A 26,958-nucleotide genomic window follows, 5' to 3' on the forward strand; every position below is an offset into this window, starting at 1 on the left:
TTTAGGTTTGGGTTTTGAAATTAGGCATATGTGCAGTGTCATCTTCCGATTTAAATGTCAAAAAAAAGGTTCCATTTCACTTGTTACATCATGTAACTAATGATGGCATATAAATGCACCTACTGTTTGTGTCTTCAGTTTATTTGATCAGCTCAATTGGCCTCATCATTTTTTCTTTCCATGGTTAAAAGCTGATGCCATTGCTCCAAGCTGTAGGTAGGATCAGCATAGTTTTTGTACCAACTTCAGCTGTTTTCTTCCATCCACCTCCATATGAAACACAGAAACACACTTCCACTGAAGAAAGCTTTGCAACAGATACCTAAATTAGGACTTTTAATGTCCATAATTCTTTTTTAAATAAATCTGCACAACCTCTGTATATGTGGAAACTTGACTGTGTTCATTTAGTAAATCTCATTAACAAAATTATTAATAAAGAGTATTTACCAGTTTTAAGATTCAATTATCTTTTCACAAGAAAAGGAAAGAGTCGAGACAAGACAAATATTTGTTACCAATTCCTTTATAGTACATTTTAGTAAATTATAAAAGGCTTCTTTTAAGTTGCTTATTTAAAATTGAAAACTAGCAAAACCCCCTAAATATCAAGATGAACATGAATAGTTTGGTACTGTTAATTAGTATCTCATTTCGTCTCACTGCAGTATCACCCAGTGAATGCCAACATGCTGTCTGAATTTCATTCCAGTAATGGGGGAAAAGTACACACAGTTCTGCAGCCTCAGAAACCTTCAATTTAAGTTCTGTGGTTTCAAACTGAACTGGACAGTCAACTATTAAAGTGTGCGGGCAAGTTTATTATGCAGTTTTGTTGGGTTTTTTATTGGTGGAAATTCTTGCAGAATTATTAACAGTATTGCATCAAATTATCTCTTACTAGAACTGGATAAAAGCAATTTTTGAGTATTCATTTAAATCTACTACATGCTATTTTGGAAAAGCTGAAGTCAAATTGGCTTCAAATCTTTTTTACCTCACAGCATAAGCAGTTTAAAATCTGTACGTAATTCTATGTAATCAGAGGTGCTCTGATTAGATCTGCTAAGAACTTTTGACTCAGGGCTGCCTCACAGTAATTCATTGTCTCTGCCTGCCTGGTCTGACTAGGTGTGCCGGAATCCTTTTATTCTGCAATGGTTTGTCTTTTTTATTGTGCAAGTCAGAGGATGTGGTAAGGCAGTGCTGATTATGCCTTTCGAGCAGTTTCCTTCAGAAGTGCTTAATGTTGCCTCATGAATTTTGCACTCTTCATGGATCCATCCTGGTGGATTCAGTGCGCTACTGAAAATGGAGCGGTTCCACTGAGGTGAGTGTGGTTACTTTGGAGCACAGATGTCTCCTGAAATGTGAGCTTCTGACTACAATATGTAGTTCTATTTCACAGTAGAGGAAACATTTTTAATTCATTAAATGTTGCAAATACTTCAAAAGTGTATTTTCTGTGTTAAATCTCAGTATTTCAGAATTGTTGTCCGGTACAATAGGAAGTCTCTTAAACTTTGGTTATTTTACTGTTGCTTTATGAACCATTAGAGATTTACAGTCTGTGATAAATGAGAAAGAATAGCCTGAAGTCCTTGTATACTTCAGGTTTTCTTTTATATGCTGGGTATAAATAAATCTATAGTAGTCGGTAATCGCTCTTAGCAGAAATTCCCGAGTGAGTGGAAGGTGGGTAAAGGACCCCGCTGTGGCGGAGGCAGGAGCCGTGTGAGGCAGGCAGGGCAGCGCCATGGCCCCGCGCCCCCGGCCCGCAGCGCGCTGTGCCGTGCCGTGCCGTGCCGTGCCGTGCCGTGCCGGGCCGGGGCGGGGCGGAGCCGTGCCGGGGCGGAGCCGGGCCGCACCTGGCGGCCGCGATGGCCGCGGGGCCGGGGCGGCGCCGCGCCGGGGGCAGAGTCCAGCGCGGGCGGCGGCGGCCGCAGGAGCCCGGAGCCGGCGCGGAAGATGCCGCTGGGGCTGAGGAACAAGAAGAAGGACAAGTCCAAGGAGACCTTCAAGCTGGTGGAGAGCGAGGCGGCGGCCCCGGCCCCCGCCCCCGCGGCGGCCCCGTTGCCGTCGGCCAGCGCGTCGCGGCTGCAGTTCCACACGCAGCTGGCGCACGGCAGCCCCACGGGCCGCGTGCAGGGCTTCGGCAGCGCCCGCGAGCTGTACGCGCGGATCGGAGCCGCCTTCGGCCTGCCCCCCGCTCAGGTAGGGCCGCGCCGCCGCGCCGCCGCGCTGCCTCTGCCGCGGGCCTGTGGGGACCTGCCCGCTCTGCGCCTCCTGGGAGCACAAACTCCCTTTGCTATTCCAAACGAGCGTTACCGTGCGGGAAAAGGCATCCGCGTGACTGCAGTTAACTCTTACGGAGTAAAAACAATGGTCCTCTTGACCAAAACTCCGGTGTTTCGGTTGTGTTGCCAGCTGCTGTTTGACACAGCTCTTAGGCACTGCTTCGTTCCAGTTAAAAAAGGGACAGCAGATTTATGAGGCTAAATACCCACAATAAAGGCGTTGGAGGGGGAGGGCATGTGGTATAAAGGCCCTGAATCCTACTACATTTTAAAATTTCAGCAGAAAGTGATGTTTGGAAAGTTTTCTGCTTTATCAGGTAATTTTTAAAACGTTCACTGTTCAAATGGAGTTAAATTTAAGTCTGTAACAGGATTCCTTTTTAAGCTCTGCTGCCTTTTTGATCTTTTTTTTTTTTTCTGAGTCGTGTTCTAAACATTTGTTTGGATAATGATTCATTTGTGTTTGTAGATGCATTGTTTTCTCTTAGTTAAAAGGTAGTGGCCATATCAAGTTCTTCCTATGTGGTTCTTTGAACCTTAACCTCTGAGTGGCAAGCTGAAACAGAGGGCTAACATTTCATTATGCCTACGTGTGGCTGTACAGCTTTACTTCTTTCCTGCTTTGTAGACGACTTTTTAAAAAAAGTTGTAAAGACTACTGCTACCACAGTCTTTGTTCTGAGTTTGCTGTGGCCTGACGTAGCATTCCAAATAGAAAATTGTAAAGTGAAAGTGGCAGTAGCAGTGAATACAGTTCAACCAGTCACTGTTGCATTAAGTAATTAAGAGGCAATGCATCAGTGTCCCAGACCTTTCCAGCTGCTTTCTGACCTTCTGTTCCTTTGTTTTCTTTCATCCTGAGCTGCTGTTCTCCTTTTGTTCTGTTCCATCTCAGTTATACGTTGTATTCTCAAGTTCTCATAATTAGCAGATTGTCTGCTATTTTAGTTTTCTTCCTTTCATTGTTGAACTTTTGGCTCCACTGACTTGAGAAGAACAGCTTTCACAGAGAAATTTAATTTTGTATGAATGGTGTGCTCCTGTTTCTCCTGCTAGATGTATAATCTGACACCCTCAGAGGCTTTAGAGGAAGCACCATATATCATGGGCATATATTGCCAGCCTTGTGCCAGACTGGAGAAGTGTCTTATTTTCTTTTTCTCCCTGATTTTCCATTCCTTTTACTTTTTTTTCTTTTAATGTGGCTTATTGCTAAAAATTGATGGAGAATTATTGCTGGAGGCACTGAATTGAAAATCTTTTACGCCAGAAATTCAGTTGGCTTTAAGAAAGTAGTATGATGTGAAAATAGTGAAAAAATATTTCCTGGTGTAAAGGTGGCATAACAGAGTGAAGAATTCAGACCAGAGAGCCATGCAACAGATTTTTGCATAGAGACAGGATAGAAATGTGAATTTATTAAAATTTATTTTAAATTATATTATCTATTAATTAAAACTGCTTTTGGACAGATAATCTGCTGTAAAGAATAATACCAGAAGCTACATCTCAGCAAACTGAAGGACACTTAGGTACTCAAATGCTGTTTGTAGGTGTTACCTGTCTAGGAAAGTTTCAGTGACCCAGCTCTGCTGAAGCCTGTGGGCAGCGTGATACCCACACGTGACTGCCTTTGGAAACAGGTCCTGTCACAGAGATCTCCACCCTGGAGTGGCTGAGCTGGAAAATAGTGGGGGGGAGTGGAGGGCAAGAGCTCTGTGCAGAGAGCATTCAGATACCTTTTGCAGAAGTGAGTACATTTAATGATACATGAGTTTATTGCAGGGTAGGCAGGAGTATGGGTTCTTGGATATATTCCTGCCTGAGAGTTTTAATACGATTCTGAATGAGCTATACTTGTAATCTGTCGCTTCTCCTTTTGACTCCACATGGTTACAACACTTTTCCTCTTTGGATCACACCTCCCAGGACCAGCTGAGTTTAGTTTCTGCTGGAGAATCCATTCCAAGTTCTGTGATTGACTGCCAACAGTGACAGAGAGCAGTTTATATAAAACACAGTATTTGTTGGACAGACACTGACAGAAACTTCTGTGCAGACCTGGATCATGAGTAGGGTGGGATGGGGACAGGATGGGTATCACTTCAAAGGGGATCTTTGCTGGGTATCTATGAAGGAGTGAGACATAACAGCTGCTTTTTGAGGTTTTTCCTGTACTCATCCTTTCTTGTAGGTATTTTATATATATCTTAGCCCTTTTGAGCTGAGGGGTAGGCAGAAGCCTCCCTTTCTACCTACCTCTCTGACTTTTACAACTTCCAGCACTTCTGCTTTTCTCTGTCCAACGTGGCTGTTCTTTCCCCAGGGAGGAGGAATCAGTATGGCTTCTAGCAATACATTGCCTGTGTCATTGTCACCAAAACTGCAGGAAAAAGAAATACAGACAAAACCCTAAGAAGTTCTTGTACAGTGGTCTTAAATTAGGCAATTCTTAGTATTTGATCTCCTATTGGTTATTGATCCCTTTGCCTTCGGTGCTAATTTGGTCCTCATTTTTCAGTTGTCTTATCAGTCTTTTCCCAGACCAGGTGTCTCAGGCCCTGTCAGGGAGTGATGTTGGGGGGTAATGGTCGATAATGATCTCTTATCTCCTATGTATATTCTGGCTACTCCCAATCTGTGAATGTTAAAATTTTAAATTTTAAATCCCTGTGAAGAGTATTGTAGAGAGACTTCAATTCCCCTCCCTCTGGGCAAAGGAGAACAAACTCCTGACTAAAGCTACATTAAAAAATGTAAGTTTTATCATTTCCAGCATCATTATTATGAGTGTTGTTTAAGGTACATCACATTGTTCTTGCCTTTTAACTTGATTACTTCAGCAAGCTTTCAACAAGGAAGCACAGAGCTAAAAAAATATAGATAGATGCAGCTCTTAACTAACAACACAACCCACATACAGCTACGTGTATGTTTCTATTTGCATAAGTAATAGAAATATGTTCCCCTGTTTTTTCTATGGAGGTTGAAGTAGGAAAAAAAGTTGGAAAAAGTATTTACGTGTAGCTTTGGCCTTTAAGGATTACTACTCCACTCTGACTGTTGGGAATGTAGCAGGGAATGTTCCCCTAAAGGTGAAAGTGCTGAGTGCAGCCTGTATGATAAATAAATGAGCACTGACTGAAGGACAATGTGGGTCTGTTAAGGCATTTGGTGGTGGTGTGCTCCTGTGAGAGCACATGGTAGGGCTTTAAAGTATTCAGAATAACTAATCGGGCACTGAGAACCTGGATATTAAAGTCCAGCTGTAGCTGGGCTTTTTCTTGATCAGATGAGAAGGGAATGGTAACCCATAGAGGCTGTGTGGACTTTTCTTTTGCCTCCTTGCAATTTGCCTTTTAATTATTTTGTTTGCTTTTAAAGATGAAATATGGTGGGGCTGGTGAACTAAACTTAATGCTCGATGGCTGTGTCTGTCCAGAGCCCTTGGAGGTTGGGATTTCTTTCACAGTGGAAGGAGTTTTGCATCACAAGGGTAATTCAGGGGAAGAGAAATCTTTCTGGCAGAAATGCAGAAAGATTTCTCCCTCTTTCTCTTCCAGTAGCAAGAGTCCAGCTGCTGAGCTTGTGTGTGGGCTGTTGTTCACAGGCCTTGCCTCCTCATGCTAAACAGTCAAGTATACCGTGAGGCTGTGCCACATTAAACTTTTAGAGAACTATTTGATTTAAACCCGTTCAGTTTAAACTTTTATGAAAGACTGCTGACAAATAAGCCACTGCGGAAACTTGTGTTTCTGAGCAAAACTGTCCTTTTAACAATAAAAAATCTGAAGTGTGTTTTAGAGAAAAAGGTCAGCTTGTGAAATCCTCATCACCAAAATGTTGGAAGTTTTATTGTTACTGCTTATCTGTTGAAGCAAATTGCTCACAATCACGCCTACAGATTGAATACTTTAAATGAGCAAATTTAACACTCCCTACAAAACACCTCCTCCCAACCCTATGGCAAGAATTGTTTGCTTGCTATTTCCCTAAGCAGTGCTTAAATGTCACACCCGCATGTGATGCTTGCTGTGTCTTTTTCAATACTTAGGTTGAAAGTATTTGAAATACCAGTATGGAACAACTGGATGGAAGAACTTACACTGTAATTACTTGTGAACACTGTATTACACTGTAATACTTGCGTACAAAAAAACCAAAAACCCAAACAAAAAAACCACAAACCCAAACAAAAAAAACCCCCACCAACCAAGTTTCAAAACAAACAGCTAAACACTGAATGCTTATTTTATAAGCCATTGAATGTATTGACCAGGCAGAATACCTGACAGTACCAAAAGCTCACTAGAACTTGGAGGAGCTGGTTACTGTTGCTGAAGCTGGTCAAGTCTCTCACATTTTCCTCGGGGAAGATAAAGTGAGTAAGATACCTAGAAAATGTGTTGGTGAATTCTTGATATGATGACATCTGTGTATATAGGGAAATATGTCAGTGGGTGTTACATCTTGCTCAGAATTAAAATTTCCCTACCTCTTAAACAGAAAGTGATTATGATATCTGTAAAGTTATCTGAGATTTTTAATACATTTTCTATAGCTTCTGAGTACGTAATTTCTCAATCAACTTATTATTGAGTTCTTCTCAAGATGTCAGCTCAATATGGAAGATGAAAGTACAATTAATGTATACAACATGCAATATGGTACTGCATATATACTTTATATAACACATCATGTAAGCTTCTTTTTCTTAGCTAATACCATTTCTTTATGTAACACATATATTTATATTTCCTTATATAGCCCTGGTTTTATTGGCTAATGTGGTCGCTTCCAGTTGAAAATATGGATGCAGGGAATCATCTGTTAGTAATCTTATTGGACAAATCTATTTTATAAAGTTGTGCATAAGCCCCTAGTGTCCAGTGACATGGAATTTTCTTCTTCTGAGTGCTGCAGAAGATAACTCTTGGTGAAGGAGGTATCCTAGATACTTTGTGACTGATGTAACAGTTCTGATTTATAATACCTTGCTAAAGTTGGCATGAAATATTCACAGCACTGGTATACTGAGTTAGAAACCAAATACCTATGAAGGTTTAGGGTAAGGGCAGAAAAGACTTAACTGTGAGAATTGCACACTGAATTTTTTTCTGGTTTCATTTTTAATAAGAAAATTACTAGTAAAAATATACAAAAGTTCGAGTGAGTGGAACCTATTGTTTAAGTATTCAAGTATATAATCTGGCATTAGGTACCATTATTAAACTTATATAAAATCTATGAAAAATACCATTTTTGAATCAATAGGTTTCAGTTGTGTACAAATAAAGCTATGCTATAACTGGTAGATTGTGTAGTGGTATATCTTTCTGGGTAGATACATCTTTAGTACATTACTCTTTACGTATATCTGTTCTGAGAAAAAGCAGTTGTTCACTAAAGAGGATGAAGTATGATTTAAGTTTTATTTTTGACTAGCTGATGCTCTCTCAACCTTGTGGCTAGCACTGAACTGACTCACAAAAAATTCTGCAGACTTATAGGCTGTAGTAGGAATGCCATCCAGATGAAGATCTATAAAGAGAAACTCTGGATCAAGTTTCTAAATATCACATTTCTGCTCTGTTGCCAATTTTATCTATTCAAAGGTGTGACAGTATTTACTAGATTGTCTATTTGACAAGGTCAGATGAAGGATGCTAATGTCTAAAATGTAAAGACAGTGCTTGTTATTCATTGCAGGAACAATGAACAGAGAACTGAGTCACCATTTTAAACTGGCAAAGTTATGTAGCTTGAGAGAGCTGAAAATGTGTATGTGAAATTGATATAATCCGTTTTACTTTTTTGGTTTAAAAAAAGAGCTTGTCCTTAGGGATTATTATTATCATTATTATTATATTCAATTTTCTACTTAAAACCAGATTCATTTCTCCAGGTGTTTTTATATCTAGAGTATTGTTTAACTGAAAACCTTTACATTACCCGAGGAAATAAAACTAATATCTGTTAAGAGTGTGCTGTTACGACTTTCATTAAATAAGGTGTTTAATAAGGTGTTAGATTGCACTGGATGTTTGATGGATTAGATGAGATAAGCAAGTAGCCATTGAATAATGCTGTTTAGGTTTTGTTTTTTTTTTTTTTTAAACAACAACTAAACAAGACTGTCTGTCAAGGAACACATTCTATTAACTTTCAGTCTTTTAAGATTAAAACCTCCATCGTTACAGAATCTAAGTCCTAGAAAGCTCCAGAAACTTGACTGCTCTCTGTGAAATACATTAGCAAAAGTATCCACTCTTTCTTTGACCTGGAATCAATTTAAAGAGGTTGGTGACTTTCATTTCAATTTTTCTACTTTCATCTAGTGATGCCAGAAGGAAAGAAAAGACATGTGTAGTGTTCTGGCATGGAAAACCCATGTCTTTGCCTCAGTGAAGCAGATTTTAGGGATTTCCCAAGTTTCTCTTGGAGCGCAGTTTCTCTGGTTTGGCTGCTGCCCTGTGCTCTCCGTGCTGCCCAGGAGGAAGCTGGGGTTGCCTTGGCCCTCATTCCTCTCCTGCTGCAGCTTGGACAGGCTGGGGCATGTGTTACTACTGTAGCTGTGATGGGTGTGCTGGGCTTGGCCAAATTCCTTCATGCTTCTCCTTGGTGGGCAAAAGCATCTCTGTTCCCAGGCAGTACAGATGGATTGCTCTCACCTCACCCTGCCTATGCCCAGGACAAGAATCTTCCCTGCTGAAGAACTGGTGTAAGTGTAGGGAGAAAAAGGACTGCCTGATATTCAGTGCTGAAGGGAAATTCCTCAGAAAAGCTGATTTATAAAGAAGCAATTTGACCTTTTTATTAAGGCTTTCTTTTACTGGAACAGGGATGACCCCAACTCGTGCTGGGGAAAGGTAGGAGCTAAGCAAGCCCATTGGAGGCAATGTGCTCTGAGCTAATGAAGGAACACATGGAGCAATACAAATAATGTCATGCTCTCTCATGACTTTTGTTTTGATAAGCTCTATTTTTTTCCCCTATTAAATTGCTTTCAACTAATCAAGTTTTAAAGTACTCCCTAGTGATCTTTGAATGGGGTGGAATTTGAGGTGGGTGAATGATGAAGCACAAGATGGTGATGGCTCTTCAGTTGCTAACTCTGACCTCTGTGCAAGCTGTACCAGCTCAGGATGCCTGTCCCAGGGCTGGTGTGCTGAGACAGGCCTTGAGAGGCTGCTCACACAGGGAGGTCCCTTTCCTGTGCTCCCTGCCAGCTCTCACCTGCAATTTGAGCTCCTGATGCTTTCTGTTGTGTGTGGATGGAGACTATTCCTCCTCCTGGTGTAGCTGGAGAAGAAGGGGGATAATTTTTAGCCATGGATCTATCGCAAGGGCCTGAACTGTACTCTCATTTTAGCTTCCTATCAAGCTCACCAAACCTAATACACTGTTAATGTGTTTGCTTTCCTTCCACACAGATCATGTTTTGCACTTTGAACACTCATAAAGTTGATATGGACAAGCTCTTAGGTGCACAAATTGGCCTTGAAGATTTCATATTTGCCCATGTGAAAGGACAGCGAAAAGAAGTGGAAATTCTTAAAACTGATGATATGCTGGGACTTACCATTACAGACAATGGAACTGGCTGTGCCTTTATAAAGGTAAACGTGATTACCAGTGAAATACTTTGTTCCATAGAAGCTTCTGTTACTATAATAGGTTAATTATTGGTTAAATGATCCTTTAGAACTATAAAATCTTTTATAATCATATATATGCTAAGTAAAGAATAAAGTTCCTTTCTTTAGGTACATAATTGAAAATTAGTTCAGCTAATCTGTACTGCATGTCATTCAAAATCAGTTCATTTGTTCATTGCTTCTGTAACATGTATCAGCTTTACAATGAGGCCATTGTATCTCCTGGGCTACCCTGAGGTGGTAGGTGTTAGATACTGCTTGCATCTGCCCCCTCCTGTTTTAAACTGATTTTCTGATGTCATTTATTAGATGCTTATAGAACTTCTTCACTCATGTGATAATGAGATCATGTTCTTTCAGTCTTTGGCTGTTCCCAGGGCAGAAGCCTTTGTGCTGTACAAGAGTAGGGGCAAGTATAGTGTTTTTTCAGCTTTCCAGTATTGTTGTCTGAGATAGGGTGAATTTCAAGGATATGGATTAACACAATTTACCACAATGGGCTTGAGTAGCAAGTATGGGCAGTAATATACTCAGTAAATTAATCATAATTACTTTCCTTCTCCTCTTCTATATGACCTAGAGGCAGTATGTTTTGAGACAAGTAGAGGCTGAGGAAATGATGCTGTCCTTGCTAGACTAGGTATTAGGAACCTTAATCACAATTTCTGCCTTTTTGAGATTCTTTACTCTAATATACTCCAATTATCCATTATTAGTGAGGCATTAGCAATTATCTTTGATTACTGCTGCCCCAGTCACTCCTCTCATTGTAAACAGAGCTTCTTGTATGGAGAGGTTGTATTTTCTGTTCATTCCTTAGCTACCATGGCCATAAAACAAGACATGGTTTAGAAATCGGTTTGCTTGTCTTTGTTGTGGAAAAATGTGACTGAGGTCATGTTTGTGAAAGTCAAGATGCAGTAAAGGTTTCACTAAGCATTTTGGCAAAATCATAGCCTAGCTTTTATTTTTATAGACAAAAAACTGTGAATTTCTAGTGGTGGCATCTATTCAGCCCATAACATTCAGTCGTGCTGCTGCTTTTGTGGCATTTTAAAAGAAGGCATTGAAAGCAGTGCTTCAGTGAGCAGCGTTCACGAGTGCAGCCCTGTGCAGTGGCACTCCCTTTGTGCTTGCTTGGTAACAGGCAGAGAGAACAGGCCTCACACAGACTACTGCACAACTGGAGCACACTGGAAAACCCTCACAACATTAGCCGGACAAGCTGTAATTTCCAGTAAATTGTGTAAAAGTCCTCTGAGCAAATAGATATTATTTTATCCTGTACTGGTCTAATAATAAGCATTGTAATGAAAATGGTGTGGTCTTCATGGGAATGCATCAATTTTAAGGAGTTTCCAGGAGCATACTTTGTTGTTGTTGCAGATTTAGCCAATGAATCTTTTAAATCAGCACAGAAAACACATATACAAAAGTAAAAGCTGCATCTTTTTTTTTTTACTTCATTGTCTAGGTAAATGACTAAGCAGAGACTGTCTCTAAAGTTTTATAGATTTTTTTTTTGCTTATATACATATATTGTCCTTAAAAATTTGTAACTATCACATTCTTAATTAAAATTAATACTGAATTTACTGATTGGTGGGTTGTTGAAGATTGCTATGGGCTGCAGTTATTTTACTGCATTTTGAATAATAGGGAGGTTTCTAGATTTGATATGGTTACCCAACCAGTTTTAAACCTGACACTGAACTGCAGGGCTCTTTTCCTATGAAATTTAATCTTGTTTTGCATTACTAAGAGCAAAACCCGGTGTCGTTCTGCTTTCACAAATTTGTTTTTGGGGTACAGGCGGGTGGGAGAAAGTATTATGGAGTCAAATTAGCATTCCAAGAACAGCAGTAGAAGTTGAAGTGGTGTACAAGGAGACATTATCAAATGGAATAGGAAATATAGATCCTCATAGCTTCTCAATGGACTGTAGAGCACTCAAAATACAGGCAATTGCTTCTTAATTACTGTGACAATGTAGCTCGACTGTTTCAGTCAGTTAACTCAGAGTGATGATAAAAAGCGACACAAATAACAGACAGTGAATATTATTTAAACAGTTTTAGTGTTGGGATCCAAGTGCAGAAGAAAAGCTAGGTGAATATTCAACATGTAGACTAAACATTGAAGCCAGGTGGGACAGGGTTTGAGTCCTGGTAACAGGAACATTTGGCACATTTGGTTTCTGATGTGTACAGTACCCACGTCCACATTCACCACGAGGCTTCTGTTAGGTGCTAGAAGGAGTTAAACTCAGCCTGAAGCTTAAAATGATTGCAGTGCACGGTATGCCAGTGAGCACTCACACTTCCCACTGACTCTCAGATGGAGGCACACGAGTGGGCTCAGACGTGCGCGGGGTGGGAGCAGCTCCTGGCGGATTGCGCAGCCAGGCTGCTACAGTGGGAGGTGGCAACACGTTCTTCTGCCTGGTCTCACTGTTACCTCAGCAAAGTTAGCCTGAATGACAGTCTTTGTTGAAAAGATTGTTATTCAGGAACACGTTAGAATGAAATTTATATCTGCAAAATAAAAGATATTTTACTATGTCATAGTTTTTCTGTTCAATAGCTGTATAAAAATGGATTATGTGATGTATGCACAGGATGGAAAAATTATGACAGTATGTAACAACAATAAACAGAATCACTGAAATTTGAAGTGTGACAAATCATAGAGATATTTTAAAGGTTTTTCCTCATACTTTTTAAATTACACTTCGTAATAGCTGTAACTTCTGTTATGGCCTTTAGACTATTTGTGTTTTCCATGAGATGGCAGTTAAAACATTTTCTTATTCTTTATTATTTCAGAGGATATCCTTTAATATACAGCTGTGTAGCTTAATGAGTGAAATAGTAGTTTCAGCACTGGGGATGGGTCTTACTAAGATCAGCCCTTTACAGTGTGTAATTTTTTACTAAGACCCTGGACCATACTGGAGAAGAGAAAACATTCTATTCCTGTGCTTGTCAAGGTATTAAATAGAAAAAACCCCAAAACCTTGAATAACCATTCACATTACTGACATGCCTATGATCAGTTTTAAAGCACAAAAATATTAGGTTATTCAGAACTCTTTATTTCTGAAGTGTGGTTGCATCCTTTTTTCCCCTGTCTGAGTGTATATTCAGTGCTTATTAAAATACTTTGTTTGAAAAATAATGCTTTTCAAAATATGTTTTATGATAATCTTATATACAAAACACACTGCAGGAATAATAAGCTCAGTAGTATTGATATTGTTAACTGACATTCTTGAAACTTGGTGGTGTCACCTCTTAAAAACTATCACCTTTTCAAGAAATTTCTAATTCTGGTGGTGTTGGTTTTTTTCAAACAATAGCGAATCAAAGAAGGCAGCATTATGGACCAAACCAAAACCGTCTGCGTGGGTGATCACATAGAGACCATAAATGGGAAAAATGTGTCAGAGTGTCGGCATTATGAAGTTGCCAAAATGCTAAAAGATCTGGAGAAAGGTCAGAAGTTTAAGCTGGAGTTGGTAGAGCCTTTGAAAGCATTTGGTGAGTGACCTGACTGTCCACCTTGTTCAGCAAAACACCTTGATAGTAAAATGCCATCATTGCATTACACTGTTTGTTTTCAGAATGCAGCCAGATGTCCACCTGTGGTAATGTAACAACTGCAAGAAAGTACATTTAGGTTTTTTCTTTGAAATGGAAGATTTATGAATGGATTTTCTTCCATCTTGCTTTCTCCAGCAGTCATCCTGGTGTGGGTTACCTCACCTGAGCCTTAGTCAGTCTCTTTTGCCACTACGTGATGTTCCAAAATTAGAACAGGAATTGTTTCATAGGTACAGTTTTAAAACATGGATCACTTCACTAATGTCCTGATCCTCAAAACTCCTTTTTTCCTCCATTGATACATAATTCCTATTGTTTGTGTCAGACTTTTCTATTTCTGTACCCTTTATTGGGGGTCTGTGCTCTCTATTGCAGAAGGAGTCTGCAGCAAGCACTGTCTGGGATTCCCCAGAGCACCTCCTTTGCTGCCAGCTTGCTTGTTCTCCCTATCTCCCTCCCAGCCTTTTTGTGGATCTCCAGTCATGCAGCAGTTGTACTCAGAATTGGAAGAAAGCAGAATTGCAAAGCTCTGTCTTGCTTGCCATCTGCATGCTCTGAGCAAGTGCTGCTTAAACAGGAGGAATGCATACCTACTGCTAATTCTTGTATATATTAACTCTATCAATGTAAAAAACAATCAAAAAAGGGAAGTTTTGCTCAGGCAGTCAAAATAGAGACTGAATTACAATTTTTATTATCTCATTTTTTGGATCCTCTCCCCGAACCATGTAACATTTTCCTGTAATAAAAACTTCAAAATAGTGATAAATCATAAATTTGTGTGAGGCCTTCTGCACACCTGAAATAACAGTCAGTTCAATATCACTGTCTTCACTACAGCAGCAAAAATTTTTAATGTTTATTTTTCATTTTTTTTTTAATGTGTTAGTAGTTTACAGCTACTGTCATACACCAGTCTTGACACTTGGTGTCAGAATAGCAGCAGAAATTGAAAATTAGAGAAATGCCAAGATATTTTTTTTTCTTTTGTTGCTTCTGTGAAGAATGGGAGTTATGAGTTGATCTCTAATGTGTTTGTATGTAAGCTGGTACTGCTGTTAAGTAAATGTGTATGTTATACATTATGCTAAAGTATTGCATATATTGTCCATCACAATTAGTAATGCAGCAATACCTTTTTTTAATATGGGCCTATAATTTGTGTTCAATGCTAGAAGTGTTACACAGTTTGTAAAGAACAGGGTAAATCAGCATTTGATTGATGACCTCAGCCGTAATTTAGTAGTTTTTCCTTTAGTTGGGTGCTATGATACCTTTTAGTCTGCCTGTGATGTAGAGGAGGAAATGCACTAATTTCATGGCAATACCTTTTTTTGGCATTGATTTAAGAGGCAGCCAGAGCTTTGTGGACAGATTTTTGGAAGACGTTATTTTTTTACCCTGCAGAAATTAACTTGCAAGTTGCAGTGCTCAGTAGGTTAAACGTTCTGCCTTTAGCCTTAGTTAAAATTAGGCTTCAGGCACAAAGATAATGCTTCAGCTGCAGCTTAAGCACTAAGAATAGCCCCAGAGGAAATGACAGACAAGATCCAGATCTTGCTGGACAAGTTGGTGCTGAATTCCTGTTAATTTCATCAGTATTTGGTGAGGGTACAGAAATAAGAGACAAGCCTCTGTGTGAAATTATTTTTATTTTCTTCCTCTCAGCGGAATGTGAAATAAGATAATTTATTGGTTGGACATCCTTCTACCATGTACACACAGACTGTCTCAGCTCCTCTAGGCAAGGCTTGTAACACAGAACTAAAGATTTGTACCAGTCACAAGCATCTGTGAATTGTGAAAAGTGAATAGAAACAAAGTAAAGGCAGCATAATAGAAACTCTGCATTTTAATGAGTGAATATGAAAAATAGTTCTGTGCTAGCCAGAGTGTTTTGGTCTGAAGTACTCAAAAAAAAAGTTATGTCAAATCATGAGTTTTAAGGTGATTATGGTGACAGAATTTGAAAAATATGGGTTTTTTAATAAGGAATGACTTTTTGAAAGTCTAGCAGAAATAATGACAGTCTTAAGGACGTTTTGAACTGTCCTTGAAGCAATAAAAGGATTAAGAAAAAGTGTTTATCCTAAGTATATATATAACACATTGTGGCATACTTATTTGTATAATGAAAGCTAAAAAAATTTACTTTTCAAGCATAATAATCTAGATTTGTGTCCACTTATGCAAGAATAATGAGTTGAAATCTATCTGAGCAAAATTAATATAATATGTTAAAGTACTGCCTTCAAGAAGAGATTATTAGAAAGACCTGCTATTAAGAGGAGGAATAATCTGTTAGAGGTAACAGGACAATTAAAAGCAGTTCTGCAAAATTGTCTCCTCTCATCTAGCACTTTCCAGACTCACTATGTAATTCGCATGTCAGTAAGTAAATTAAAGCCTTGCCATGTATGTAAAATTGAATGTAAAATTGCATCCTGGAACAAGAACTCAAATCTTAAATGTTTCCATGCTCTATCTACTAACTGGGGTGCCTTTACCCAGGATGAAACAAGAAAGGCTGAATTCAGGTAAAGGAAACTTCGTGTAAACCAGGTGCTCTTTGTAGAGTTTTATCAGGTGTGAAATAATTTTGGTGAAACCAGTGGAAAACCTCCTGCAGATCGGCTCCTGGCCACTTCACCTCTGTGAGCGCTGATAAGCAAATTGTTAGCTCAGCTCTGTGTGGCTCATCATCACCTGCTTAGCAGGAGAGTTTGCACCATTGCATCAGTGAAAGATAGAAACGTTGCAATGCTAAACCTCCTATGTGTTCTGCCTGTAGAGACCCGAATAAATCAGCAGTTGGCTGGTGAATTCAGCCACTGTCTAATATAAAGGTATAAATACTTCCCTGTAGAATCGGGAAATAAAATTACACGAGGTACATATATGAAATGAATGCCATAGGTCTGCTTGGGTATATTGGTCAATGGAAGTCCTAGCCTCAGTGCAGCTGAGCAGATACTACAATTTAAAGACAAGAAATTGTCAGTAAAGCTATACTTAGAATAGTTAATTTATAATTAGTTTTTAATGTAATCTAGATCTCTATTAGACTAAATGTGAAGATACTGTAATAACCAAAACAGATACCTCATATTCTGTTGTACTGTATATGTAGTTTTGTTTGGTATTTTATTTTTGTTGAATTTTTTTTTTTTTTTTGTCTTTAGAAAGGCTGGAACCAAGGTCCAAAGGCAGAACTCTGTCAGAGGCTAAAATCTCCAAAGGGAGAGAAACACTTCGCCTGAGAGCCAAAGGCCCTGCTACTGTGGAGGAAATGGTATGGTGTGGTATATGCCCTTCAGTAGTTTAATCACCCAGCTTCTGATTTATTCTTCCCCAAGGCTGATAAGTAGGAAGGAAAAATTGGATCTTACAAAGCTCGTGGGACTAAAGAGAACAACTAAAGTTGACAACTAGCAGGGATAGGATGGGGCTGAAGAACCTGGAAGCACAGAACCTATATTTAGATGTCATGGATTACATGGATGAATTTAGATTAGACCAAGGGGTGCTGAAAAGAGGGGGTGGGGGGAAAGAGAGGTGAGATGGTTGTGAAGAATTTGTTTCATTTGTGACACTGAAGTCTATGGGGTTGGTGTAAAGGTTGTTGTTAGGAGAGGCTAATTAGATACATTGACATGAATTTGTGCAAAGCCAGGTATAGAGTTTGGTGAATAAATATTATTTATTCCGGGCTCTTCTAGCTGATGAGGATTTGATGGAGATGTGTATTGTCAAGAGATACAAAGCCCTGTTCAGTTTGAATGTGTGAGCTGTGTGGCTTGATATGAGGAGGAAAGCTCATGTTTGTGAGAAGAGAGAAAGAGAGTGGAATAGTGTGTTTTATCTTAGATTTTATAAGTCTAGGTGACCAAGATGGGAGTAAGGATAATCACTGGCACATTGCTGGTTATTTTGAAATCTGCATAGGTATAATCATACTTTTGCTCTTCTCTCCCTTTATTCCAACAAAGCCAACTGAAGTTGAAGAAAAAGCAATTAAAAAAGTGGATGAGTTTCTTGAAACATACATGGGCATAAGAGATATTGAATTAGGTGAGTTTTTAGCAGATACATTACTGCAAGATTAAATAATTTCTCATTTTCTGTAGTCTTAACAATTATTGAGTGCTTTAGTCTCTGGATGTAAGTGAAGCAAAATTTGTCCAGCCTGCAGTCTTAAAAACTTGCCTGTGTTTCTACAAATATGTTTGTCTGATAAAAGAATCTCCCTCCCACTTCAATGTAATGATGTAATTACTCAATCAATCCTCTATTCTTTCTGCACATTAGCCATATACACTGTTGCATGAATTTTTTAGTTGTTTGCTATAACTGTCACCACTGTATTCTTTTTGGCATTTTTTTTCTAGTGAATCTTGTGTGTGCCATGGTTAAGGATTCTTAAGGATAAGTATGTTTGTTTGCTTTTTTGCCCCTTGGCATAGACCCATCAAAGTTGATTGCTAAGGTTTGAACCTGAGATCTTCATCAGTGAAGAAGCAACTATTCAGCAAGGGAGCTGACAGACTAATTGCACAAATTTATCAAAATGTCTAAAACCTGTGTTCTGATGAACACGAGAAAACTTACAGAATATTTACTAGTTATAAGAATCATTGATTCATACTGAAAGAAACTACTTAACCCCAGTGTCATAAGTTCCTTAAAGATGCACCAACTTTGTCCTTGCAGCTGTTGCTTTTCTTTGTTGTTCTGACAATAACTGAATAGGAATTTCTATTTGTGTGGGAAGAAGCTGCAGTCTAGCTGTTGTAGCCTGCTGTGGCTGCTGTAATCCTCCTAGGATCTTGTGGAGCTGCTGGTACTGAGACAAAGAGGAAGGTATTTATTATTATGGTAATATCTTAAAAGAATCAGCCAAGAAAAAGGAAAGAATAGGCTAAATTGAAAGTGATCTTGAAAAGAAAACTTTCATGAGAGAGAAGTGGAAAAGGCAAAGCAGAAGAGAAAATAGGTCTGGCATGAAGCTCCAGAGGGGAAGCATCAGGGCTGGAGGGGCAGCAGTTAGCACAGAGGAATGAGAACAAAGGGTGGTTATCTGAATAGCCAAAAGGCCTTTGTTGAGTGTTCTGACCAGCAAGCACCTGTTTGGGAGATTCCACTAGTTTTCTCACAGGAAAAAACGTAGGTAAGACAATATCCGTCCTTCAGTCTAAGGTAGAAGTGGGCTTCCTGGCATAGAAGAGAGGGCAGACCTGCCCTCTATTTTGTACGTTCTATCTAAGCTTACCAATTCCCAGGAAACTAGAAGTTCTCAACATTTTTGTTCCCAGCAACTCTAATATGTGATGCTGCTGCCATGTATTACACTCCTGGGAGGCCTGTGTGCTGCTGAGCCATGTTTAGGTTAGGGAGGATTCCATGTCCCATCTCATTCCTGCAACTTCTGTGCCTCAGTCTGGCTCAGGCTTCAAAGCTGCGTCCCCTGCCAGCTGTCCTCTGGGAGCTGTTTTTGTCCTGCAGCTGTTGCAATCCTGGCTCAGGCTGGGCTTCTGGAAGCTCCTGTCCTTGCAGGTTACTTCCAAGGTCCCCAGGCTCCTTGCCCTACAGGAATAAGCAGCTGTAGGTGCTCTGCTTCTGGTGTCCATGGGAGCGGTCCTGTGGGAACGGTGTTCCCTGTATTTTTGGCTCTCAGTACTGTAAACAGGATGGCTCTTGCACAGTAGACTGAGATGTTCAGCTTTCAACACATATCTTTGAGTTAATAGCCAAGCACCTGGTAGAGTTTTCCCATGAATTCCTTGAATTTTTTTCCCCTCAAAAAGATCTAGTGTCCTTCATATTTCAACATGTAGTTTGGAAACTTAAAAAAAAAATGTCTTAAAAGAATACTCAAAGAAGGAAGAGGTCTTTGTTCATAGAGAGGCTCTTTTCTTCCCAGCATGGTGATTGTTTTGTCCCTCACCTCTTATTTTCCTCCCAAGAGGAAAGGAAGAATGAAACCAAGAGGAGCTGTCAGAAATCAAAGACTATTGGGTTCATGTAGCTTTAGTTTGCACCTTTGAAGCCATATCCTGAAGTTCTAATCTGAGAGTTAACAGCCAACAGTGATGACTCAAAGCCCCCAACTTTACCATTTTAAAACAATTAAACAGCTCTAGGTTTCTTTAGGAAAGGAGAGCTAATCACCTGTCACAAATCTGTTCAATTAACACATGTCAGTTTTTCACATACTGGATGTGATCAGTCACCCATGAAAATGAAATAGTAGGAAAAGATTCATTCAGAGAATGCCAATCACCACTTAGCTCAAAATTTTACTCATTACTCAAGCCAGATTAGTTGAAAATGCAAGTCATCACAATGTGCAGCTGACAAGTGATTAAGATCTCAATCATTGCTCACTTCCATGCACTTCTGTTTGTCAGAATCTTTGGATGTCAGTTAATATTACTCTTTCATCTCCATTAAAATGACACTTCCATGGTGTGATTGAATTCTGAAACAGTGCCCCAGTTTTAAGCAATAAGTTAGAAAGAAAGGAAAGAAAAACTGATATTAAATTACCAACAGAATTAAAGGTGAGATAAAGCCCTTAATTTTTGCATGGTTAAGTATCTTGACAGTTTCAAGAATGGCTGACTAAATCTACACACAAATCCCTAGACTGGACCAAAATACTTGGAAATTTTTAAAGAAAATGCATGCACTTTTTTCTGGCACAGTTTTATTACTTTTATTTTCAGAGATCTAAATGCTGTTGAGATTTACATACCTGCTTTTGGATGCATTTTTACCTTTTTACTTCCTCATTCCTTTGTACTGAAAACTGTACGTAATCCAGAGAAGGGACAGTCTGCTCTGGAAATGTATTCCTCAGCCATTTTATGGGCACATTAGAAATTGGGCCAAGGCTTGACTTCAGCATTCTTTAAAACATAAATACACAGCTGAGAGGTAATAAAGGTAATAAATTGTTCTAAATTCTGTGGGTGCTTTCTGGTAAAGGAATTTGAGCAGTTGATTAATAGGAATGACTCAGGAAACAGTGTTAGTGAAAAATTTTGGCATTTATTTTTTTGAATCTGTAAGACTTGAATTGTTATGGACTGTATTTAATCCCAAAAATTCTGGGTGGGAGGAAGCCTGGATCTAACCACGGAATGCTATCGATTGTAAATGATGGCAAAAGGGCTTCCTGTCCACATTTTTTTTCAGCATCTTTTGGCTTCATCCACCAATATTTTGTTTCCTTTGTTCTATTTTTCTGCTTTCGGATGATTATTTCCTTTCTATTGCTCTCTATAATATTATCAGACATGATGTATTGTAGCAGCATTGGGGCTGGAAAAGAGCTCCAGTATCACTGAGTCCAACCTTTGACCAAGCACCACCATGCCAACTAAACATAGACTGAGTGTCATACCCAGTCATTTCTTGAGTACTTCCAGCTGTGGGGACTCCACCACTTCCCTGTGGAGCCCATTCAATGCTTAACCACCCTTTCAGTGAAGAAAGTTTTCCTGATGTCCAACCTGAACATCCCCCGGTGCAGTCATGGGCTGCCAGCTTCTCTGGGAGAAAGGTGTGGGGAACAGTATCCAAGGCTTTGCTGAAGTCCAGGTAGGCATATCCACAGTTCCTGTGGGTCATAAAACCAGATCAGGTTTGGTCAGGCAGGACCCACCTTTCCTAAACCCATGCTGGCTGGGCCTGCCCTGGTTTGTCCTGTCCATGCTATGTGATCACGCACAAGATAGTCTGTTTCATAACCTTCCATCACTGAGATCAGGCTGAGATACCCTTGCATATTCTCTGTTTGTTAAAAAAATTTGAAATCTACTTCTCCATTTTTGACTTCATTTTTCAAATTTACCATCTATCAAAATATACTTAACAGGTTTAAACCTTTTTTGTTACCCAAGTTTTTTCTCTTGGCTTGCAAATCCAATCCATCAATATTCAATAGATGTTTTTATCTCTAAATGCTTTAACTGAAGTGATATTTTCCCTGAATCTGTTGTTTTTTTTCTCCTTCTGTCACCAGACTTCCTTTCCCAAAGGATTTTATTGCATACATCCAGGGGTATATTGTTTATGGCTATTTATTTTCTCTGAAAGAATGATGGGAGTTTTTTTGATAAAAGGAAGGACAGCAAGTCCAGTTAAACAAACAAACAAAAAAACTTTAAGAAGAATTAGTACTTAAGAAAAAGGAACAAGAAGAACTATTTCTAATAGTTCTTGAGTACCAAATCTGGCAATGTTCAACGTGAAACTTAAACCAACTGGAATGGAAACCAATGGAAACTGCAATAACATGCTTTAGAGTGACAAGACAACAATAATATTTGTTACCTTTTGATTAAGGCAAAACTTCTAATAGCATTACAGCTAAATAAATATTGAGGCTTCTGTCAGGACTTCTGAAAAGGATATAGGTAGCAAAACCACTGTGTAAGGTAGATAATAAGAACAGCAGGCAGAAGGTAGCTTTCATGGCTACCATGTGCCCCATGTGTTTATTAAAAGTGAAAATAAGGATTTTGTGAAAGATCTTTGAGGTTATTTTAAAGGAACTATATTTGAAATATTACTTTGTCCATATTCTGGGAGGCCTGATAGTAATGTCTCTGTTAAAGTTGATGAGACTTCTAATTCCTTTCACCACTTTTAAGATTGCTGAACTTTTCACATCTTATGTAAAAATTAATCAGATATTAACATTGCCTGAAAGGAACTGAAAAAATGAAAATATGAAGACAATTGAGGCTCTTTTGACTGTGGAAAAACATTTTACTGGAGTAAAATTCCTGTAATCACTTATTGTGCAGCTCTTACAAGAAGCAGTGGGAAAAGGGAGGGGAGTGGAGATAATTTGGCAGAAGCTGTCACCCTCTGAGAACCAGCAAAGTTTTCTTCAAGCTGGCAAGTATCTGCTGAACGCCTTGGCAGTCAGCAGGCTTTGCTTTGCCCTGGGAATTCCGCATCAATTCCGCAAATGCCACCGTGCGGGCGGGCGCGTTCTGCGCAGCGGTGCCGCCCTGGGAGCGCCGGCCCGAGGCTGTGGCACCGCCTGGGACAGCAGGGATGGGCTGAGGGGGTGGCGGAGGAGCTGGCCTGCCCGCGGGCAGGGGAGCGGGCTCGGCGATGCCCGGCGGTGCCCGGCGGAGCCCGGCGGTGCCGCGGAGCCCGGCGGAGCCCGGCGATGCCCGGCAGTGCTGCAGAGCCCGGCGCTGCCCGGCGGTGCCTCGGAGCCCGGCGGTGCCCGGCGGTGCCTCGGAGCCCGGCGGAGCCCGGCGGTGCCGCGGAGCCCGGCGGAGCCCGGCGATGCCTCGGAGCCCGGCGGAGCCCGGCGGAGCCCGGCGGAGCCCGGCGGTGCCGCGGAGCCCGGCGGAGCCCGGCGATGCCCGGCAGTGCTGCAGAGCCCGGCGCTGCCCGGCGGTGCCTCGGAGCCCGGCGGTGCCGCAGAGCCCGGCGGTGCCCGGCGGTGCAGCCGCGCCGGCGCTGGAGGTCAGCACCGCTCCGCCGCAGCGCTCCGGGAGCCCGCTCCCTCCGGCAGGTCATTCCCACTGGGAATGCCGGTGTGCCTCAGGAAATACACTGCATTAAACGTGCCCGGCGGTGCTGATCGGACTTACTCGATACACATGAAAATGGAAGTTTTTTTGAGGCTGCTTTAGCACGGCGATGTTCTGATTCTTACTTGGTTGGGTTGAAAGTTGATCTGCTAAGTTTTTAGTGGATTTAGTTTTCACGTTTTGTAAACCTATAATAAACCAGTATTTTAGATTCTATTTAATTATCTTTGAAGAGCAATCTTTAAAGAAAGTCCTTTTTAAAGTTACACTTTCTGTTAATGACAGTTTATTATGTGAATTATGAAGCTTCAGCTAGGGCAGCTGGACTGTGATATAATGCCTTGTTGTCTTGTTTTATTGCTGCTGTCTGTGTCATATGATTCTTCCGTATCTATTGGCCAATTTATCTTAAAAATGGCTACATTCCTCACTCCCACCCTGCTTGAACACTTGTCTAGATCCTTACTCTTTTGATGGTAGCTTTTTCTAAATATCTGGTGTAACAGTCTCCTGATGTGTTTGCTCTTATGCCGCCTTGCACAGCTCTTTTCTCTCCACCCTTCTCCCAGTGTCTATAAAAAGTAAAGATGTTTGTCTGTGGCTTCAAAACTTCCTTCCCTTTCTCAGGCACTATATTATGTGTTTTATGTTTGGCTATTCCTCTAAGAAAAGGCTAGAAGCTATCAAATCCTTCATTTTGACACTTGAATTTGGTATGCTCATGAAGAAAGTGGCAGGTATTTGATGTTTAACAAAAGATGGAGGACACCTAGCAGTTTAAGGCAGGTATAGTAAAGTAATCACAAAACGAAGCAGACTTTGATGTTTCATCTATTGTACTATACCATCATTTTCCTGTGAAGAGAGGCTGTGGAGCAGAGATACAGCTCAGAAAATAAACTGTATTCAGCAATGCTGTTTGTGCTAAATGTGTCTTACAGAGCATTCTGCCCTCAAACCATGGTAGCTTGCTGCCAGTTATTCTGTGGGCCCGGCTTAACTAGAAGAAATTTCTGTGCTGATTCTTTTCACCCTTCATGGAGGTGCAGGTGTCATGATCAGAAGAGGTTTAAACCCTCACAGTTTTCATTTGCTGTAATATCCATGGGTTGTCAGCATCCAGTGTTTGGGATAGACTTCTATGTTCTCCTGGAGTCCGAGAAACTGCAGTGGCAAAAGGTGAGGGATGAGCACAGCAACTAAAGAGTCAGTCCTAAGCAGCAGCCCCAGGGTAGCCATTTCAAAAGTGAGCTCTGACACTTGATAAATTTTGATACTTTTGTGGTAAATAAGAGGAAATGCTGGACAGTATTGGTATACAAGATATCATAGTTTTAACTCCTCTGCTTTCATTCTGCTGGATACCAAGATGTTCCTGGTGTTTGGTGGCTCCAGTTTGTTGTGCACAGCAGCAAAGCCTTTCTCTTCCCTCTGCACAATTTGACCCACCTGGCTGGGATTTTCAGAAATAACTTTTTCACTTCCTAGAGGCATAAGCACAAACTTAAAGTACATCATTTCCTGTTGAATCCTAAATTCACCTGGTAGACTTTGCATCTCCCGCAGCTGACCTCATCAGCTGTTGAAAATAGGCATCCCAAAACTGTCTTGGCCCTGTGTGTTAGCTGTCACTTTCATGATAACTACATTATTTTGTTTTGTTGCTTTTTAGCTGCAACAATTGTGGAAGCTGGAAGAGACAAGAAGAACCCAGATGAATTTGCAGTGGCCTTGGATGAAACTCTTGGAGACTTTGCGTTTCCAGATGAGTTTGTATTTGATGTATGGGGAGCAATAGGTGATGCTAAGCAAGGACGACTGGAATGAGAACTGTGCAGTTTATCAATCCCTGTTTGAAAATACAAAATGATCGGCAAATACATCAGAATTTTAGTAATTTTATTGATGTGAATTCAGAGTGGTCTGCACAAGTATTCTGACCTGAGATTTTCCTTTGCAAAGGAAGATTTCTAATAAAAATGAAGGTAAACCCAAACTTCTGACAACTGCAATTAAAAACATTTATTTTACATATAGAAATCACTGTGAGGAGAGTGTCAAGGTGATATATTTATACAGAAATTTTATGAAAATTAGGTGGTTTTTATTGTACATACACTTCGATAGCAGTATTCTGAAAAGTGTTAGACATATGCAACAAGGAGTTTGGATTATTTCATCTCTTTAGAGAGGTTTATAAAGTTGTTGCTTCATGCTGCAGTTCCCTGGTTTTCTGCTGTCCCTATGTATTAACCTAAAGCCTTAAATTTTGTTGCAGTTTGGCTTGGACATTGTTTTTACTTTGGGAAGAAGTTTCCCTGTTTCATTAGAACCCAAATTCAGGGAAAAATTTCCTCTGAAACATGAAAACTAAGATCTTTGGATGAGAAAGGCTTGCTTGCATTTGAGTCATAGTATGCTCTGTCTGCGTTATTACTGAGGTAGGTAGAGTAGAAATCTTAAACCAGGAAGCTGCTGCTTGATTCAGATGCCATAATATTGCAATAGGAGCTGCATAGAAAGAAATAAATGTTAATTTTTATTAATATTAATGTATTTGAATAATATCTGGAGACTGCACTGGAGACTACAGTGTATCACTAAGTGCTTAATTGATATTTGCATATGCTAAATGATTCCTTGAGATCCTGTGGAGTTCCCCTCTTGTCTGTGGGTTTTTTTAACATGGTAACACAAGAGAGATATTGAAGGTGTTCAAACACAAAAGATATTATTGTAAAGTCACAAGGAATTGTACTTTGAATGACAATACATGCCTAGACCCCGAAAAATATGTTAAACTAATCTTAGATGTTAGGTTTTCCAATTATATTGTACATAAATGTTTATTTTAACTACTAATTTTTTACTTATAAATCTGAAATTATTGCAAATGAAATTCAACAAGAATGTGGGTTCTGACCTGAGAAGGTGTCACAGCTTTTTAGAATTTTTATATTTGTATAAGAATATAAAACAATAATTACTACAAAAGAAAATGTCTTTCACTGAATTGCAGAGATCTCTTTAAAATAAAGACTATGCCAATAACTTTACATGTTCTGTGTCAATGTTTTTCTTTTTTTTCCCTAAACCCATGACACTTTGAAGTATCATTGAGAGAACAGGTTCTTGTTCTCGTTACTAGGTTCTTGAGGAAGAATTCTAAACTCCACTTAAGCAAATTTCTGTAAAACTTGAGAATAAACTTGAAGAAACTGTAAGGAGGTGGTGAAATTTTGTTCATCCTATTTCTTGTTTGGGCCCCCAAGGATGTACTACTTTGCAAAAGGAGTTTGAAAATTTATTCTTTTTCGATAATTGCAAGTCTGAGCCCACAATCTTCTTTTGCAGTTGAGCACACTCTCTGTCTTGTGCAGGGCTACTTTAGCTGATGTACTCATGATAATGAGGGGTTAAAGTGTTGTGGGCATATAATTTGTTCTCTAAACTTCTAGGTGAAAAGCAAAAAGGAAATGCCAAGAATTCCTTCTTGGTTTCAAATCATAAAACTCAAATGTCAAATTCCGTGGAAGTGTTTATGTACACTAGTGTTAGTTACCAACATGCCACTGGTTATAAAATATATTAAAATTAAGAATTCCTTTAAAAAAAGAGAGAAGGTATTATGGGTAATGCACAAAATGTTGCCTGTAACAGATAACCCCTTGTGTTTTGGCTATTCATTCTATTTTGAGAAATTAATGTTGTTCAATCAATTTTTACTCAGTGGATAATTTGTTTCATTACACTGATAAAATAGTAAGATAAAAATAATCTCTAAAGCTCTAATTCTACAGAGAGCTGCCTCATGTCACAGTGGCCTATTTTTCTGGAGTTT

At 39.8% G+C, this 26,958-nt stretch overlaps 1 protein-coding gene across 2 annotated transcripts; it reads left to right on the top strand.

The window, feature by feature from the left end:
- The first annotated feature begins 1,852 nt into the window (after window positions 1–1,852).
- Window positions 1,853–26,173, top strand: GIPC2 (GIPC PDZ domain containing family member 2). Of its 2 annotated transcripts, XM_002188073.7 has the most exons (6): window positions 1,856–2,214; window positions 9,731–9,916; window positions 13,314–13,494; window positions 16,740–16,849; window positions 17,547–17,628; window positions 24,790–26,173. In XM_002188073.7, the coding sequence occupies exons 1-6, from the start codon at window positions 1,969–1,971 to the stop codon at window positions 24,942–24,944; spliced, it is 960 nt and encodes a 319-aa protein (XP_002188109.2). In that variant the 5' UTR covers window positions 1,856–1,968; the 3' UTR covers window positions 24,945–26,173. The 2 variants fall into 2 exon arrangements, with proteins under 2 accessions (XP_030135400.2, XP_002188109.2); XM_030279540.4 differs by lacking the exon at window positions 17,547–17,628 and having other exon boundaries at window positions 1,853–2,214.
- The last annotated feature ends 785 nt before the right edge of the window (window positions 26,174–26,958 follow it).

This window comes from Taeniopygia guttata, chromosome 8, assembly GCF_048771995.1.
Source record: "Taeniopygia guttata chromosome 8, bTaeGut7.mat, whole genome shotgun sequence".
In the NCBI taxonomy this organism is placed as follows: Eukaryota; Metazoa; Chordata; class Aves; order Passeriformes; family Estrildidae; genus Taeniopygia; species Taeniopygia guttata.